The sequence below is a fragment of the Ruditapes philippinarum genome, unplaced genomic scaffold (genome assembly GCF_026571515.1).
Source record: "Ruditapes philippinarum isolate M1 unplaced genomic scaffold, ASM2657151v2 ctg1186_1_1_1_1, whole genome shotgun sequence".
Classification (NCBI taxonomy): domain Eukaryota; kingdom Metazoa; phylum Mollusca; class Bivalvia; order Venerida; family Veneridae; genus Ruditapes; species Ruditapes philippinarum.
In genome coordinates this window covers 1-19,952 of record NW_026856367.1, presented here as the reverse complement: position 1 = coordinate 19,952, position 19,952 = coordinate 1, and the positions used below count along the sequence as shown (strand labels likewise).

Here is a 19,952-nt window from a genome sequence, read left to right as displayed (position 1 = left end):
GCACGGATTTATGTAATATAAGTACCCATCAAGACAAAGAAAACAAATAATTTCATTTGTAAAACGTTTAGATGTTTGATAAACAGAAAAAATAATTTCTTTCAAAGTACTAAATATTAGTGATAGCATTAAACCTTCTTATTTAATGTAAGGGAAGTAACTAAGTTTATAAATTATATCAGTATCTACTGAAATATCTCCCTGATTTAGTTTGTCATCTGACTGGAATGAGAAAACATCTATGTACAACACAACGTATACCAGTCACGGAGCTATAATTATTGTCGCTGGCCATGTTATATTCCTTTCAAATAATTTTATCACATTTATCTGGTACAAGAAAATAATAAAATATTTTTGTCCCAGCATTTATTTACAAGAAATGCGTCTGAAAGACATGAATGAACCCGTTATATATTGGAACAACGAAAAAAAAAGAAATATTTTAGCTATAAAAGACCGTTTAAATGGCTGATGATAAAAACAGTTTTTTTAACATTCACACTTGCTGCATGCTGACTTTTGCCGTCTAAGTGTGACCTTTACCTTAGAGTTATATGGTTCTAGACCATTCCAAGTTATTTCAAAATATCTTGATATATGACATTGGCCAGACAAAAATTTTCAAACTGCTGACATTTTACCTTTCTTAAAGGGTGACCTTGACCTTAGTGTTTAGGGGTATAGGTGTTGCGCCTGACAAACTGTGTCATTATGCTACACATTGTTGACGCATGATAGAGTTACGGGACAGACAAGATTTTCTAACTGTTGACCTTTGACCTTTAAGCGTGACCTCGACCTTGGAGCTATTTATTTATTTATTTATTTTTTATTTATTTATTTATTTATTTATTTATTTTTATCGTGTGCTTGCCTACACATTCACTTCGAACAAAGTCTAATCCAGGGTATAATAGTAATGGATCTTGAAGTGTTCGATAGAGGAAATATATTAAACGGCCACTACGTTACAAATCAAAGTGCTGCAGCACTGAATGCGACGGACATGCAACCGGAGAGACATTATGGCTTTAAAAAAAAAAAACACACACAAAAGATATAACAGAGAAAATTTGTTCCATACAAGTTCGAGATTTGTAGAGCAATATATTTTATGTGTCCCATTCTGATATAATTCAGATTTTCTACTTTCAAGCAGAACAAGTCCAAATTTTTAAATACAGAATGAAATTTATGCCTAAAAACTCTGGTCAAACTTGTAAATCAGTGTCCTTATCGATTTATTCCAAGAAATGATATGTAAATAGAAAAAAAAAACTGTCTAAAATAAAACCATGCAAATAAACTTCAATCATAATACTCAATACACGTGAGAGTGTTAATTAGAATTGCTGCGTGTTATAGCATAGTGGGCATGTAGACAATAAAATATAAGTGATTTGTATTTTTATTTTTATTTCTCTTGGATATGTCTCATTAAATATATTTTGGTTAAAATCATCAGCAATTAATGGTGTTTTTTTTTTTTAGATTTTTTTTTCATTTACGTCACTTAAGCACTGTCCCTTTCAATTTCACACTAAATTCCATTTTCAACTAAACAAAGTAAGTATCCGCTGGTTTATTACATGTATAATGTGTACTCGTCTGAAAGTCAGCACAGATGATGCAGAATCTATTTTACGAATAGTGTTATCTTCTGGCTATCATAATCTCATAGCAGGTTAACTCATATCGTGACCTAGAAAACTATGTAAACAAAACACAAGAATCGGAAGTAGAACTGATATTATAACTTCCTTCAATAAAGATTACCATGAAAGACTATATGGTGGTAAAGTGTTGAAAAACTCCCTTGTTACATGCATTTTCAAAAATAGATATTTATAATACTAACCATTGTACTGTAGTCTAATTTATTAATAACTGCTGAATATTCAGCTAAACCCGCGGTATGAGTCACGAAAAGAGTTCTTCTTTTATTAATGCGCGAGTTATTCTAAAGTCACGAAAAACTTTTGATCTGTTAATAAAAATGTTTTGTTTAATGGGGAAATATTTATTTCCTGCTTATAATTTCTATGAATTATTGAGCTTACTCCTTAATTATAGCATAATTTACTAATAATACTACGGGGCTACAGCGTTTTTATCAATCAAATACGTTTATATTTTAACTTGGATAACTTAATTTGAAATTGAAAAGGCTAAATATGGAAGTTTTTAAGATATCCCGACGAAGTATGGGAATTTCATAGGATCAAATTCATGTACTATTTCGTGGGCTGTTACTCGGTTGAGGACACATTGCGCGATTGAAGCCAACGAAATCCCATGTGTAGATGACATAGCTCTGAACGCGCCTGAGGGCGCGTCCGTCGCAAAAATCAGAAGCAGCGATTGGATTTAAGTATTGAGTATAAAATCGGTTGATAGCCCCTGGATTTAAAGTACACTGTCTAAAAACTTCCGGTTCTCCGGCGTGTTTGCTCACTCAATATAATTATATAATGTCGACATAAGTAAGGCATACGCCATATAGTCGGTTAATGGTACAATTTCAACCGTTAAGGTGAAACATATAATACAATACAATAAATAATAAACATTACGCTGATTATCATAATGCGTTAAGCCGATCGAAATTATATCTATAACATGGTAAATCATGTTCAAGTAATTAAAGCGGCTCGCTTGTAGATTTCACATACTAGTATTGAACAATGCTTGGTTTTGTTGTTGTTGTTGTTTTTTGTTTGTTTTTTGCTTTTGTCGTCATCATTATCATGATGATGATGATCATCATCATCATCATCATCAGCAGCAGCAGCAGCAGCAATAACAACAACAACACCATCATCATTAAGACTAAGACCTATCAAAAGAATATAAAACTTCAATTTCTTAAAGTTTCTCGTTTCATTATTTTATCACATCATGGACTTTTTTCTATAGTTATAGCACCAAATGCACAAGTACGACTTATAATAAATATACTTATCTCATGATATAGCACAGTAATGCACTGTCAATAATTACATTACAAGAGGCTTTCCTGACAGTGAGGGTACGGTCAGTTATTTAGAATCTCTTGTCTCTCAATGTTGTTGGTATGAATCCCGCCACAATGCATTATTTCGAGTGACGATCAACGTAGCTTAAGACAGGTCAGCGATACAGTTCATGTGTCCTTTATAGTGCTGGAAATAATATAGGGATGGGAAGGGGGAAAAGGGCAGGGGTTGTCTCGAGTTCTTCCTCTTATATTTTATGAAGGAAAGTCGCTATTTTCCTTTTACGGCGTCGGTGTAGCTTAAGACTAAAAAAAAATTGTTCTTGTGAAATGAAGTGCTATTTATAATAAACAAGTGCTGTCACGCAAGTGACGACTGTCCCCGAAAAGGTTTCTTAAGCATGCAGGTATTATCAAAAGAAAAGAGAATGAAAGTAACTATTCGCTTTATATTGTTCTTGTGAAATGAAGTGCTATTTATAATAAACAAGTGCTGTCACGCAAGTGACGACTGTCCCCGAAAAGGTTTCTTAAGCATGCAGGTATTATCAAAAGAAAAGAGAATGAAAGTAACTATTCGCTTTATATTGTTCTTGTGAAATGAAGTGTTATTTATAGCAAACTTAATACCTTTGGACAGCTTGATGTGGAAATCCTTCAATGCATGACAATATTGCAGTTTGGAAACAAATGTGTTCCTTCAAACTCTTCTTATGAGCATGAATACCTTCAAACTATTAGTGTGACATTTACCTTGGAGGTTGGCACATGTGTCTTACACACAACATGTCATCTTGATGTGGTAGACATTTGTGCCAAGTTATTTTAAAATCCTTACATGCATGACAAAGTTACAGTCCGAACATGAATGTTTATTTTCAAACTCTTCTCGAGACAATGAGTACCTTCAAATCATAATTGGACATTGACCCTGAAGGCAGGGACAGGGGTCTTGAAGGCGACATGTCGTCTTAATGTGGTTGACATTTATGCATAGTTACTTTAAAATTCTCCAAAGCTTGACAAAGTTACAGTTCGGACACCAATGTGTGTATCTAAAAACTTTAATTATGATAAAGTGAACTTCAAAATGGTAGTGTGACCTTGACCTTTGAGGCACGTATGTGACTCTTGGACGCGACACATCGTCTTGGTGTGGTAGACATTTGTGCCAAGTTATTCTAAAACCCTTCAAAGCATGACAAAGTTACAGTCCGGACACGAATGAAGTGGGGAAGCACAGACAGACAGACAAACAGACGGACGGACGGTGAGATTTCAATATGCCTCCCTTGGGGGGGGGGGATAAAATATGCAAAAATGTTATATTGCATAAGTGATGTTGTAAGGAACAGAACAGAACTTATATTTTTGAATTGTAAATAGTACATCACCATGTACATAATGTTTTAAAGAGTGCCATAATGTTTATTTAAAAAAGTAAAATTAAACTAATTTATTGGTCAAGCTGATTTATTTTCTCATATTCCCAACCTTTATTACGAAATTTTAAGTAAAACACTTTATATTCATTCTACATGAACGCCGCTTTAATAACACCGCCATTTCAGTTGTGCGGCTTTAATTTTTTAGACATAGTAAAATTTAAAGACCATTTCAACGTTTTACTATTGGATAATATTAGGTATTAGGCGCATACAAAATATTTAATTTTCTACTTAGTTAACCTTACTTTAGTAGATCGTTGCCAAAATATAGTTAATTAGAAACGGACATTACATTGATAGTTGTAACTTAAATTGCGATTATCAAAACTCTGAAAATTCAAAAAAAGTAATTAAGAAATAATTAGAGCAAATACAAAACATTTCAGGATTTTAAAGAGGATTTTTTATATAGAACTTGCGTAAGTGATAATAAATAAATAGCGGCTCGGATTATATTTCCTAACAACAGTTTTTATAGGGTCATATGACCTGTCAAAAATCTTTATAACTAATAATAAAAACGGTAGTTTGCATAAATGACCCGAGTCGCTAGTCGGAGGTTATATTGCAAATAACTGTTTATATACGGTCATATAACCTATTAATCCTTCAAAACGAATTTTATTATACAACGAACTTCGTTAATTTGAGTAAAAATGAAATTACTTAATAAACTGAGAGCGGCCGTTATATTATTAGTTATAAAGATTGTTGACAGGTTATATGGCCCTATATACGGCCATATAACATATCAACAATATTTATAACGAATTTATAATACAGCAAAACATCATTTTTTAGAGAAAAAAGTAAGATTTCTTTATGAATCGACAGCAGCCGTGTATATAAAACTATATAAACGTCACGATTATCCAATGAAAAGCGACGTTACAAATGGCAGTATTATAAAGACTATATGTTTAGATACATAGAGTAACTTATTGCTTTGATTTCTTTTCCGTGAACTACTAACTAACAAATATACGAAATACCGTTAGGGGCATCGCGGTTATACTTTATAATCTAGAGGGCGACAATGTGTCAGTGCGATAGTGCGATGACGACAATACGACCGTGCGATGACGACAATGCGATATTGCGATGGTGACAGCGCGATGACGACAGTGCAATAATGCGACAGTGCGATAACGCGATGTCGACAGTACGATACCACGACGTTGACAACACGATAGTATTATCGCACTATCGTATTGTCGCCATCGCATTATCGCACTATTGTCATCGTGTTATCGCACTGTCGCCATTCTATTATCGCATTGTCGCCATTGCACTATCGCATTCACACTGTCGTATTGTCGTCATCGCACTATCGCACTGTCGCATTGTCGCCCTCTGGATTATAATGGATAACCACGATGGCCCTAACGGTATTCCGTACAAATAAGCATGTACTTCATTTTTATCTTTCATTTTTGCTGCGGTTTAATGTTAAACAAATCATTATTTTCAGATTTTGGAATGGGTCTCGGGACTGGTAGCGGCGATGCTTGTGGTGAAGGTCGTGGTGAAGGTCATGGCAAAGGTCAAGGCCAAGGAGATACAGGAATTATTGTCGGAACATGCTGTATGAGTCAGGGTTTTTTTGTTCTTTTTGTGTCATTCCCATTAATATTCAGGACTTCTATCTGTGAAAGAATTTGACGACAGTTCATATATGAATAAAAGGCTTTTAGCGCTTTTCATTGACCACGTCTGCATACATTTCTCTGCCAGCATAGATTTCAACGTCTGCACGTTTTTTAAAGCCGCTGGTGTTTATCAGTTTTCTTTTAAGTACATGCATACATCTTTATTATGTATTTATTTTAAATCTACTGCTGAAAATGACATTATGCTCATTATTTCGAAGTTGAGTTGAAATACATGTAGTTATATATTTCTACCAATGATTGATAATGAAAAAAATGTTAAGGATAAAATGAGCCGCGTCACGACAAAACCAACATAATGGGTTTGCGACCAGCATGGATCCAGACCAGCCTGCGCACCCGCGCAGGCTGATCAGGATCCATGCTGTTCGCTTACAGACCCTATAACAAGTAGAGAAACTGATAGCGAACAGCATGGATCCTGATCAAACTGCGCGGATGCGCAGGCTGGTCTGGATTCATGCTAGTCGCAAACCTATTATGTTGGTTTTGTCGTGACGCGGCTCAAATATTAATGTAAAAAATGAACGTTTCCGATACATCCCGATCGATATTTATATCAGTGGTTCACGTGTATTATTGATTTTTTTTTTGGCAAATGAAATATGGAATTGAAAACAATTATGGCAAAATGTAAGGTTATTTTAACCTTAACCGTTGCACTCAACATTTACACTTGGATGGGCATAATGTCACGTTAATGATCTCTCACAACGTGTATGGGTGCGATTGCTATAATGTTTATATTTTGTTCCTTATTAAATACTAAGTGTTAAGAATTCAAATAAAGTATTCTACTTCATATTTAGTTGACAAAGAAAATAAATCTCTTATAACAATATTGAAATAGTGTTTAGTTCACACTTGTTAAAATTTAAAAGTAGCTCCATTCTTTGTTGTTGTTGATAATTTGATTTCTTTCATATTTTTGTGGTGTGTTTTCTTTCTTTCTATATTTCTTAATAGAGATATGATTTGAATAAAAAAGTAATTGTCTAAAATATTGTCATCCATTATGCTGTACTTATATTGTTAGCTTTTAATCTTTAATTTGATAAATTCTTGCAATTAAAATACGATGTTAAGATATATTCTCATTTGTAAAATGTATGAGTAAATACTTAGTGAAGATTCAAATATTTTTGAAACTTTACATTACTGTGTTATTCTAACGAGTTTGTTTTTCCCGCGTAAATTGTATTCAATACGCTATTTTGTGCGTGTTCCATGTATTTATTGGGTGCGTTTCCAGGGGGCAATGTGGGCGTGCGTGAGTGCGTGAGAGCGAGCGCGTGCTCGTAAGAGAAGAGGCGGGGTCTATTTGTCCGATGTATTTATTGGGTGCGTTTCCAGGGGGCAATGTGTGCGTGCGTGAGTGCGTGAGAGCGAGCGCGTGCTCGTAAGAGAAGAGGCGGGGTCTGTGTTACGTACCATTCGTTAGAGTCATATGTAACTAATATAGCAGTCTCATATCTTTCAGGTCTCATTATTGTGGTTGTTATTCTTGTCCTGGCTTTATTCGGGCTCAACATCGCCAAGATTGTCATGGGTAAGAAACTATATTATCAAATCAATTCAAAGAATTCAATGTTTTTGTAAGAAACTTTTCAACATTTGTATATATCTGACATAACGTTTTTACCTTGAACGTGAAGAAGAAAAAAAAATGCATTTTTGTCACTCCCGAATTTCGCCAGTCTTTAAGTCCTGGTGTTACACGAGGTAATATGGTTATGTCCCCATCTGGACTCGTACAAACGAATCCTGAGTAAAAGGCAGGCAACTTAAAAAAAACCAACAACAAAAAACTGCGTCAGTGTATTTTCATATTTGATTCTCTAATGTTACCGCTTTTCTTCCTCTCACATTTTAAAGATGTCGTCTCCATGTTCCAGGTGCTGTTTACATTGACGACTGTCCTATACAAAAACTTATTCCCATATACCTGATCGTTGGAGGGGTCGCACCAGTTTTTATGGGGGGTTTAAGTTCTCTAAAGAAAAAGAATGATGACCCTGTGGCAGAAGAAGACTTGAAGGAGAAATGTAATCTTCTTACTGTAATAGGACTTATAGGAGCTTTGTTTAACTTCGCCTGGCTGATCTGTGGTAAGCATTATTATGTTTTGTTATGTTGTAAATGCTAATCTGTGGTAAGCATTATTATGTTGTAAATGCTAATCTTTGGTAAGCATAATTACGTTTTGTAATGTTGTAAATGCCTATCTGTGGTTAGCATTATTATGTTGTAAATGCTAATCTGCGGTAAGCATTATTATGTTATAAATGCTAAAATGCATACGGTTAGCATTATTTTGTTGTAAATGCTAAGCATTATTATGTTGTGAATGCTAATCTGTGGTATGCATTATTATGTTGTAAATGCTAATCTGTGGTAAGCATTATTATGTTGTAAATGCTAATGTGCCGTAAGCATTATTATGTTGTAAATGCTAATCTGCATGCGGTTAGCATTATTTTGTTGTAAATGCTAATCTGCGGTAAGCATTATTATGTTGTAAATGCTAATCTGTGGTAAGCATGTGTTTAGCATTCGTTTGTTGTAAATGCTCTGTGATAAGCATTGCTATGAAGCACACATGTAACAGAAAAGTTGTTGCAATCGCTTATTATTTGTTATAAAAAGCTAATTTGATGATTTGATGTACTAAAGGTGTTCCATTGAGGTCAAAAAACAAATTTACGGCAATAACTGTTCCTCTGTGATGAGTGCAAATCGAAATAAACTTGAAAGTACTGATGGATATGATAATTAAAAACTCTAATTTAAACTCGCTGTAACGTTCGGCTGTTCAGCCTTCTTCAGCGGCATTTATTATGCATAAAAATGTATTCAATTTACATGATATATTTGTATGTATAATAAATGCCACTGAAGAAGGCGAAAAGATTAGCTACAGCAAATTTTGATGAGGTTTTTAAATTTATATACTGTAAATTAGATATTTAATCTATATGTATTTTATAATTATCCGGATGTTGCAGGAAGTGTTTGGGTTTTCGGAAACTACTCGGATGTTATGGATGGTTGTGGTGGATCGAGTGATTGCTGTGATGCGTCCCTGATGAAGTTCGCCCTCGCTGTGACAATAATAGACTGGATATTTTATGCTCTCATATTGGTGGCGGTGTGTTGTGTATGCGGAGTGATATGCTGCGGAATGTTCTGCTGCAAAGGCAAAGAAGTAGGTCCATGAAGAAGGCAAAGAAGTTAGTTCATAAAGAACACTATAAACGCTTACGATTTTTGTGAGCCTGCGACTATACTCACAATGAATAATGGAATTATGGTCCAGATTAGTCAAAAGGAAGCTAATGTGCAAGAAACTGTGAATGTTACTGAACTTACTTTTAACTTTCGTCTTCATAAGTTGAAATAGTTTCTGCTGGCATGGCTTGTTGAAAGCACGAGATATTGCTCACCGGGTGTTTTGCCAAAATCGCCATTTTACATTTGTTATAGGTTGGACACAACTCAATATTTTTCTCAACCGCTTTTTCATACTCGCATAATCACGAATTCACCGCCTAAAATTTAAAACCGAGTTTTTGTATTGTTATTTTTATATATGTTACTTAAAAATTCATGTGTTTGTTTATTTCTGCATTCATCTCGCTATCGATTAACCATGATGAAATCTTCGGCGCCACACTCTTTCCTATTGATTTAGCACATCTATGAAGTAAAATTTCATACATGTATTTAAAAATGTGGAACCTGAGCGAGATCCTTGGAAAACTGTTCCGTGGCTCTCCCGAATGAGCTCTCCGGCTTCTTACACATTTTCCACCCTAATTAGGGAGCAGTTATTCACTCTCCAACTACATTTGTGTATATTGAAATTCGTCATGGAATTTTCTATGGATATTGAAAATGATTGTCAGTGTTTCTTGACATTAAGAGATGTATTACATCATTATTCCATGTTGAATGCCAAACATAACATGCTAAACAAGAAGTATCTTTAAAAAGTTACTCGGCCGAAGTCAAACTTGTAAACTTGCATAGGATAAGTTACTACTTATGCCTACGTCACATTAAAAGCGGGGACCGGCCGATATAGAGGGATCGATGGGACACCGTTGATAATTTGAGATCGGAGAGAAACATTTCAGTCATGACCGGGAAGAAGTGGGCGGCCATTCTCCCTCTGTGGTCCATTAGTTATTCGGACGGTTTCCGAAGGGTACTCGCCCAGTCACCCGGTGAAAACCCTTAGCATTTTCCTTCTGGACACCGGTCGATATTCTAAAGGTAACCGGCAGACTACCGTTCGATAAATGTCTAATTGCCTTCCGTTATCTTGCAACAATCGTACGGTGACGGTAAAGTATACGTATGATATCTGGTCGGCTGTCGGACGGTATTCGAATGGCATGCTATCCCATTTTCCGGCTGTTATTCACTCCCCCCCCTCTTTTGTTGGCATTTTTCCTTGCCTTCTTCCCCACCCCTTCTTTGCTTTCTGTTTTGGAAGGTACATTACTCTCTGAAATCAAAGTTTTCCATAAAAGATTGTAAATGAAACTTGAAAACTTTAAGAAACCTCTGACGTGTGTGAAAACTGAGAGAATACTAGTATGTGTGTGTAATTGAGTTTCTTAATACTCGCCATCGGTTGGCCGTATAGGCGAGTCCTCCAGAAGAGTATTAGTCGTTTTAGATTTTGGAGGACAGTGTAAGATACAGATAGCAAGATGCCAGAAAAATATGAGAATCAAGACCAATAAGGAAGGCGGCATTCAATGAACGCAACCACGACACTATCCAACAACACAGGATGACCACCGTCAAGGAGCCAAGCAGTACACCAAACAAGCTTCTCCTTCTTCTTAACCTATCCAAGTGTTTAAGCACGGGACTTTGCTTTAAAGTCTCGTCTGAAAGATTACTAGTAATTTCAGTTGGTCATCCCGGGAATCGAACCCTCATTGTCCAAATTACAAATCTAGCGATTTAAGGGATTCAGCTCTACACGCTGGCCGATGAGAGAATGATGGTGATATTTATGATTTACCTTGATGGCAGTAAGCCAACTTGAATAAACATACCAAAGCACAGTTCAGCCACCGTATCGTTCCTGGACAAGCAGTTAAACAGTAATAATCTCTTTCACTTTCGCAAGGTACTGATAACTTTTGTACAACGGAAGTGACCTTCACCGTTGTCCAAGAATTGAACACGGGTCGCCTAATTCACAGTCCAAGGCTTTACCTGCCGTAAGGTCTGTTTAATTACCCTAACGTTATCCTTACGGACACCTTAAGACCATACGTGCAACGTACTGCGTCTATCCGGGCCCTGGTCAGTAACCTGTCGAGACGCCTTCGGTGACCGCTCATATACCGCTCGGAAACTGGAGATATATTTGGTGCCCAGGAGGTGAAAATTGTAACCGATAACAAAAGGTGTCCGGCCGGGTATCGGAGGGTATTTTACCGTGTCTGCCACGGTGAACTGGCGATGTACCGGATGCCGAAAGAAAATAACTCTGCACTAAAATTCTCCGATTACCTGTACGGTGCCCCACCGGTCACTTGTCACCGGAGGGTCACCGACCGGAGACATTAAACAAATTGGCAATTTCAGCAAGTTCAGACATCGGTACCCCATCGTAAACCTAATCGGAGTGTAATGTGACGCAGGCTTACCATGAGAACCGCAAACAGAACATTTTATTCGTCCTTTCAGTTCATTATTACCCGCAATGTTTTTCCCCATTAATTGTCATCTTAGATTTAAACAATATCACTTACATTATTTGATTTTAATCAAAATGGAATTTGATTTGAATAGGAATTTATAATAAAACAAAGATTTGGTAGATACTGCAAATTAGTCGAAAGTTCGTTTCAATCGTCTTATATCCGGTTCTTCTAAAGTATCAATCGAACAGGCTATTATTGTTAAACTGACCAATGAAAATTCTGCCTATATTCATTTCTTTACTGTTAATTTTAGCGGAAGTCAAGGTGAAATCAGACGGCCTTCGGCCGAAAAATATGTAACCTGGCCGTGATTCGAACCACACCTTGTTATCAAGTAACACAATAATGTGAAAATAAGCAGGGTAAAGGAATGCGGAATCTATGTTTCGTTTAACGCCGTACCAACACAATAGAGGTCATATGCTGGCTTTTCAGCTTTACTGTTGGAGGAAGGTGCCTAGGTGCTCCTTCGTGCATTATCTCAGGTACGATTGCGCTACTTCAGGAGTAAAATCACCGGCGTTCCGTAAGCTTGTTGAATAGCTTACGCACATGAAAGAGTCCAAATTCCCTGGTAGGAATGTAACCTACAGAGAGAGGGGCAAGCGGTCGAAACAATTGACATGGTAAGGAAACGGACCAAAATATATGAAAGTTAATCAAATACAAGAAATGAATAAGGGTACACGACATGTTTGTTTGTTTGTTTCATTTTACGCCTTTTCCTAACAGTATTTAAGTCATATAGGCGGGTAGTTTCCAAACCAGTACTAGGCTTCCTTCCTCCGTGCTTAACTACCAAAACATCTCCCGGGGATCGAACTGACGCCAGAGAGGTAACTGGATTAGAAGTCATCGACTCTAACCCCTCGACCACGGAGGCGGTCATCACGATATGATATTTTAACCAACATTACTAATATTGCCAGTAAGAGGTTTACTTTAAGAGTTCATACGGGACTACCGTTTTGAAGGAGCTAATACAATAACCTTACAATAACAACATATGTATAATAACGCATTTTAAACTTTGTTTTGATATGACATCTGTCAAACTGTCAACCGCACCTTCTCGGCCTTTTCCGCCAATTATGAATAACAGCCGAGGAGTTCCGATTGTCAATCTGGCTGGTAACTATTGGCTGGAAAAGTGCAAAGTGGAAAAACCGTAAGGTTCAATGGGGCATCAGCTGGTTGGATGAAAATCGGATGTATGAAAATTAATTTAGAAACTAATTTGAACTAAAGAAAATATTTCATTAGGTTTCAAGGATGATGATTTGTCACTTGGATATATTCATTAAAAAAGTATATTCCAGTCCTGTGATCAGCAGAAATTTGAATGAAGGAAATTAAAACTCAATTTTAAAGGGACTGCACCGATGGTTTTTGACATGATAGGACTGGAATTATTTTTAGGGATTAATGTTCTGTTTGATGCAGGTAAAATTTCAGATCACCCGCTCACTCCGTTTTTCCAGAATGATTATTCTTATTGTGTAAAACGACCAAAAATTGAAAAGCGTTGTAATGCATTTAAATCAAATTTCGCTAAGAACAGTACAAAATACAATTTTAAATATATTTCTTAATAAATTTCTTATTATCTTCTGCAAATGTTTCCCCATCTTGTCTTAATTATAAGAAATTACAATGTTTTTATGCCTTTCAAACTCGATGGAGTTCCTTTAAGATAGGATTAGGAACAATTTTTCATAATGTTAGTATGTGGGAAAATACTATAGTCTGACCTAAAAATAAAGCAGATCAAATACATGTACTTCTTATAGGGTAACCAGTGTTGCTTCGGTACATCATTCACGCAATCGGCGTTACCTCAAAAAAATGGTCTCGGACTCATTTTATCTGCCAGTTTGAATGTAATATGACATGAGTAGGAAGCAAGGTGCACCGAATATTAAAAGGTATAATGTAATATATGAGTTATTGTATTGAAGGACGCCAAAATACTCAACAATCGCCTTAATACTCAAGCCAGGTCGTCATTCTCACGGAAGATTTTGAAAAACAAGCAGTATCCTGGAAATATTTGAGCTTTAAAATATAATGTTCCAGCAACCATAAGCGTTAATTCATTTTGATTAAGTATAAAATATATTGATTCCTACAGAAATGAATAATTGTGTTACTTTTGCACAATTGTTGCAATATTTCTACGTTATCATCATCATCATCAGCAGCAGCATCATCATCATCAACAACAATAACAACAACATCATCATCATCATCATCATCAACAACAACAGCAGCAGCAGCAGCAACCACAACAACAGCAACAACACGAACAACAATATCATTTCCACCACCACAATCATCATCATCATCAACAACAATATCATCAACAACATAATCGTCATCATCATCAGCAGCAGCAGCATCAGCATCAGAAACAACAACAGCAACATCACCATCATCATCACCATCATCATCACCATACCATCTTTATCATCATAATCACTATTAATAGCCGCAATACCTGCAAAATAATAATAACAATAATGAATAGTCATCATTATCATTATCATTATAGCAATAATAAATATGCTATCATCATTTTCGTCGTCAATTATCATCATCATTATTATTATTATAAACATTATTATCATTATTAACATAAGTAGCAGCAGCAGCAGTAGTAGTTACCAATAATACCTAAACCATTAAAACTATTCAAACATGTCATCTTTAGATTATGCTATGTTTTTCAAACTTTTTTTGTAAAGCTGCACGCCTCCAGATGAGCCAAAATATTTTAAGAAATTCAATCTTTAGAAAAATGTATTAAGAACAGTAAAAATATTCAGTATTTAATTAATTATTTACATGTTATGTGCGTTTTATGACTGGTTTTGCAGTATCAATCACTATAATTCTACTGCGTTAATTATGGGGTAGGAGGTATTTATGTATATTGGTAATTTAAATGGATTGTAAGTGCCGTTTGCGATATGTAAATTACTTTCTCTGTTATCACAATATTTTACTTTCAAACACATTAGCATTAATCTGGAGGCATGCTGCTTTAAAGCCCTACCATTCTATACAGCACATGTTAAATGATAATATTGGTATACATGTATAATGTATATAGGAGTTTTTTAAAACACCGATTCACAGACCAAAGTTCTAGTATTCTAAAAGATATTGATCTTAAAATACACGTCAGATATTTAATTTACTACCTGAATACATGGAATATCGGTTAAGTAAAATTGACCCTACTATAATTATAGTGTATACAACAAATACCGTTGTCAATAGTATTAATACTGTGTATACGGCTTATTTTGACATTATAACATTGATTGTAGTAAATTGCGATGATCAAACATCTATATATAAACTCTTGAAATTCAAATTCACACACGTTTAAGAAATAACAATAACAACGAACGTTATTTATATTTTGGAGACATGACAATACTGAACCATTTTATATTTTATACTGTTAAGGGATCTTAATAATTCTTATGTAAGTATTTATTCATATCTTCTTTCTTCATTTTAGATATCTATTTTTAACACATGGCGCTTAGTAAGTTAATAAGTCTGCCTTAAACTGTTGCTTATTGATTTTCTTTCATTGCTTAAGTACAGACGCGGTTTATAAAATCAATTCTATTTTCAAAAGTGCTTAAAAAAGTCGGTATACATGTAAATTTCATGTCTTTACGTACAATAGTACAGATAACTTAAATAAGTTTGTGTTGGAATTTTAATAATCTTACCTATTACATCTACTTAATATATCGGTAGTTTGCAATATAGCACATGCATAGAGACTCGGTTAATATATTAAATCAACCGTTTATAAATCTTCATAACTAATAAAATACAGTCTTGTTTAAGGTTATTGTTGTTTCAGATAAAATAGAACAATATTGTTTTCAGATTTTGGAATGGGTATCGGAGCTGGTAGCGGTGAAGGCCGAGGTCAAGGTCAAGGCAAAGGTCAAGGTCATGGAATTACAGACAGCCTCTTCGGAGAAAAAAAATTGAAAGGTTCAAAATTCTTTTTCTTCTTTTTGTGGCATCAATTTATTATTTTTATTCTTTTTTTTCTGCATTAAATCTTTCATTGACCGAACAACCCAGTAATGTGAAAACTTTTATTTCAGTTCTTTGTATGTGTATGTGCATGTGTGCGTGCGTGTATATGCGTGTGTGGGTGTGCGTGTGTGGTGCGCACGCGCGGGTGTGTTAGGGGTGAGCATAATTCTAATTTACATTGTGATAGCCCTAGACGCTTTCACCACTAACGCTGTCCCATTTTTAATTTTCAGTTGTCAAAATTGTGGTTGTACTTATTGTCTTCGTCTTTTTCGGCCTAAATATCGCCAAGATCGTCATGGGTAAGAAACTATATATAATAACATTTTAGGAATTAAATGTTTTTAAAGCATTTTTAAACACTCATACATGAGGGAGAACGACTGTGTCCAAATTGGGCTTAAATAACAGAAGACGGGACTTATAAGTTATGTTACTATCTTTACGTCATCTTACAGTTTTTACTGCCATATACCTTTCTTTTATGCTCCTTTACAGTTGTATCATAGGGGACCTTACTGTTGAAAATGTGTCTAAGTTAAATCGTATACACATACAGGCACCGTGCGTTAACTGGAGTGCATGTATTTTAGTTACCCGCACTCCGGAGCATGGCCATTGATTGGCTCATTTTTTGCTATGGTTTACTTATTGTGACGGCAGAGAAAGGGAAAGCGACAGAAATTTCATATGCAGATGCTCGTTCATTGGTAACATTTCCTCCGGGGTTTCATATTGTGACAACCGGGAGCGTGATTTTATGTTTGAATATGATACAAAAGAGAAATAACATCAAAACACTTGGCAACCTGATTAATACTCGGAGGCTACGTCCCCTCGTACAAATCAGCCTCTGTTTCGATGCTCATTCTGTTACATATTTACATCGTTTTGAAGGGGGTAGGTGGGGGTCTTTTACGGCTATTTTCTTTTCCTACTTATACCTTATCATTGGAGGAGAGTCCCATTCCTAATAGCCTAAGAGCACATGCGCACACGATAATTTGGACAGTATCACGTGGTCACGCGATAGGTATTACGTTTACGCAGCCATGTAACAGCTTTCACGTGCGCACGTAGCTATTGCGTGGCCATGTTTCACTATCGCATTTTCACACGTACTAGCTTTCGTGTGCGCACAAAATACCGGTATCCAGCGTGTGGCTTCGTAAAACATATCGCGTGCACACATCGTAATAAATGTAAATTTTCTTATTTCCTTAATGTTACTATCCGACATTTAATACAACTTTCAGAGGTACATATATCTATCTACCCTTTTTTCAGGGGCTATTTACCTAGACGATTGTCCTATACAAAAGCTAATACCTATATACCTAATCGTTGGAGGAGTCGTCCCATTTCTATTCGCGACCGTCTTCTCTATAATAGAGATGTATTTAAAGAAAGATTTCCCTGATTCTGAAGAGAAGATGGGTAAGATACGAAAAGTGTTGAAAGCGATAGGGGTTATTGCATTTAAGTTCACCATTGCGTGGCTAATCTGTGGTATGTATCAAATTGTGGTAAATGCTGATCTGTTGTAGTATTGACATGTGATAAAGTTAATATCCTGTAAGCTTTGATGTATACAGTTTTGTCATTTTCCTAAAAAAAAAACTCTTAAATTGCAAGTATTGAATTGTGGAAGATGCTAATCTGTTGCATAATTAAATGTGATAAAAGTTAATATCTTGTAAACTTTCATGAATACAGTTATGTCATTTTCCTAAAAAACAAAACAAACTCTTTTGTAAGTATTGAATTGTGGTAGATGCTAGTCTGTGACAAAATCAAACGTTTATATGGTGAAAGATTTTGTGTGTACAGTTATCAATGGTAGGATACTACGTCATCGCGCACCTGCTGAACGCTTCCACTCGGACCATTTTTGGCAGAAATTCCGTCGACTCGAAGGTAAAATACTACATGTATTTTGTTATAAGAAAACGAAATAGTATCAAATAATCATGTAGCGCACCAAAGAATGGCTACAGACCTTGAGATAATTGTAAAAAAAAGTTTATAGATTCATTGCCTGATTTAGGCCTGAAAACGGGATAAGTGTTTTTCTCTGAATGCATCCACTCAGACTTTTCACAAAACATATAAGAAATAAGGTTGAAAACCTTCCTGAACGTTATTTTTCACGTACCGGAACATAAACCGAGTCATGTTTACCCCTTATATTAGATTGGTTTCAAATATTTCTATTCAAAGTCAGTTTTTCTTAATTCTTTTTATAAAATTTGAAAATGCTCCCGCTTGGACTCGATTCCAGAGATGCTCCCACTCGGACAAATTTTGAAAGCACATTGCTGTGTTAAGATATTTTTATCTTTTAAATATATCTTTATATTCAAGTTCGTATATTCATGTAATCAGTTAGAATTCAATGAACCAGCATTTTTAGAATACGATACATATATATAGTTGGAACAAATATTTTAGATACCAACTGTGGACATATCTCAGTGAGGAGGATTATTCAAAAACCACCAGAATAATAGCTCTCTGAAGTAATTTTCTTTTGTTCATTTTTTTGCATTAATGTTTGGACATATGTCATTAAAGATCAAATTATCTGAAACTTTACTGGAGGATAGATTACAATAAAGTAAAATACCGCAAACAGGAATGACAACTCTCCAGTTTTGGAGTTATTGCTCTTTTGTATTCACTATGATTAGTTTGCAAGGACCATACCTCTAAAGGTATTTGAGATATAAACTTGAAACTTTATATTGAACATGTTTAATAGAGGTGAATAGCAGATCATAAGGGCCAGAAGTGTTCACTTTAATGCATCTTTGCTGTTGTTGTTTTTTTAATTTTTTTCATTAATTTTCACGAGTGTCATCACTTGGATTTTTACATGTATGTAAGGGTTACTTCCCCTTTGAAATGAATTTCCTCCTTTTCGGCGGGGGATTTTACTGTCTGTGACTCCTTCTTGTATAATTGTTATTATTATAATGTCATTTAAAGATCCTGTAAGTCAATTTTTATGGTTTTATATCATAAATATAATCCTCAAATGAAGATTTATTAAAATTGTAAGTTCCAAAAAGCATTATTTGTAAAGATATTACCGAATTTACATTTCATAAAGGAAGATAACCAAAAATATATTTTCTATAAAGTGTAAGTCAAATTCTTCATAAGAAATGAATGCATACATGTATATTTTAATGATTACATATAATGTGGACAAATATTTGCAGTACGTATTTAACATATTCCTCGATGTTTGAAAATTGTTTTACAAGCATTATTATATACATATATAAAATTTCACTGAAGTATGGTAACAATCTTAATTATAACATACAGGATCTTTAATTACTAAGATATGGTAAAGACTGTGATAAAGAAATAACTGTGATCTTTGTATTTTGATTTATTTAATTTTGTTATTTTAGGTAAAAAAATAGGTATCTATGATAACCATTTTGATGTTTTTAAAGCCTCAAAGCACAAGTTTAACAAACGCGCAAATCATTGCGTATTTAATTATTAACAAGATATTAAAGTGTTCAATTATTGAATAAATGCAGGGCGAGAACGAGTATGTGTACGAGACCAACAGAATCTTAAACCTAAACAATGTATAATGACTTCTTTATAAAGCACTGTTAGGCCACATGTGTCACAAATCACATTCGTCACAAGTTTTTATGAATTTGTGACGAATGTGATCACATTCGTCACAAATGACTTTTGTGACGAATGTGATTGACCAAAATCGGGTAAAAATGCCAATCACAAACGTCACAAGCAAAATTGAGAATTTTTAAACAGGCGAATCACAAATGTCACAAGTTTATTTTTCAATATGTGATACACGGAATATCATAAGGACAATCGTGGTTATATCAGTGCGATAGTACAAGGGCGACAATGCAATAAATCGATATTGTGATGTCGACATCACGATACCAATATCTTTTCACCACCATTGCATTATCGCCATCGTAACTAACTTGTTGCAAATATCGTATCGTCGGCATTGTATTGTCTTCATAGAACTGTCGCATTGTCGTAATGGTATTGCTAT

At 35.0% G+C, this 19,952-nt stretch overlaps 2 protein-coding genes across 3 annotated transcripts; both read left to right on the top strand.

Moving 5' to 3' along the window:
- The first annotated feature begins 4,758 nt into the window (after nucleotides 1-4,758).
- On the top strand, nucleotides 4,759-9,682 carry LOC132746302 (transmembrane protein 272-like). Of its 2 annotated transcripts, none has more exons than XM_060735410.1 (5): nucleotides 4,759-4,844; nucleotides 5,897-6,010; nucleotides 7,576-7,644; nucleotides 7,991-8,203; nucleotides 9,101-9,682. In XM_060735410.1, the coding sequence occupies exons 2-5, from the start codon at nucleotides 5,905-5,907 to the stop codon at nucleotides 9,310-9,312; spliced, it is 600 nt and encodes a 199-aa protein (XP_060591393.1). In that variant the 5' UTR covers nucleotides 4,759-4,844; nucleotides 5,897-5,904; the 3' UTR covers nucleotides 9,313-9,682. The 2 variants fall into 2 exon arrangements, with proteins under 2 accessions (XP_060591393.1, XP_060591392.1); XM_060735409.1 differs by lacking the exon at nucleotides 4,759-4,844 and adding an exon at nucleotides 5,754-5,813.
- A 5,457-nt stretch (nucleotides 9,683-15,139) lies between these two features.
- LOC132746306 (transmembrane protein 272-like) lies at nucleotides 15,140-17,442 on the top strand. Its single transcript, XM_060735418.1, has 4 exons — nucleotides 15,140-15,317; nucleotides 15,737-15,847; nucleotides 16,129-16,197; nucleotides 17,183-17,442. Exons 2-4 carry the CDS (start codon nucleotides 15,745-15,747, stop codon nucleotides 17,440-17,442), a joined length of 432 nt encoding a protein of 143 aa, XP_060591401.1. The 5' UTR covers nucleotides 15,140-15,317; nucleotides 15,737-15,744.
- The last annotated feature ends 2,510 nt before the right edge of the window (nucleotides 17,443-19,952 follow it).

Coding starts and splice junctions, on each gene's coding strand:
- LOC132746306 (XM_060735418.1), top strand. CDS start 15,745: ATGGGTATCGGAGCTGGTAGCGGTGAAGGCCGAGGTCAAGGTCAAGGC. Junction 15,848..16,128: donor CGGAGAAAAAAAATTGAAAG/GTTCAAAATTCT, acceptor TTTAATTTTCAG/TTGTCAAAATTGTGGTTGTA. Junction 16,198..17,182: donor TATCGCCAAGATCGTCATGG/GTAAGAAACTAT, acceptor CCCTTTTTTCAG/GGGCTATTTACCTAGACGAT.
- LOC132746302 (XM_060735409.1), top strand. CDS start 5,789: ATGGATAACCACGATGGCCCTAACG. Junction 7,645..7,990: donor CATCGCCAAGATTGTCATGG/GTAAGAAACTAT, acceptor TCCATGTTCCAG/GTGCTGTTTACATTGACGAC. Junction 8,204..9,100: donor CTTCGCCTGGCTGATCTGTG/GTAAGCATTATT, acceptor CGGATGTTGCAG/GAAGTGTTTGGGTTTTCGGA.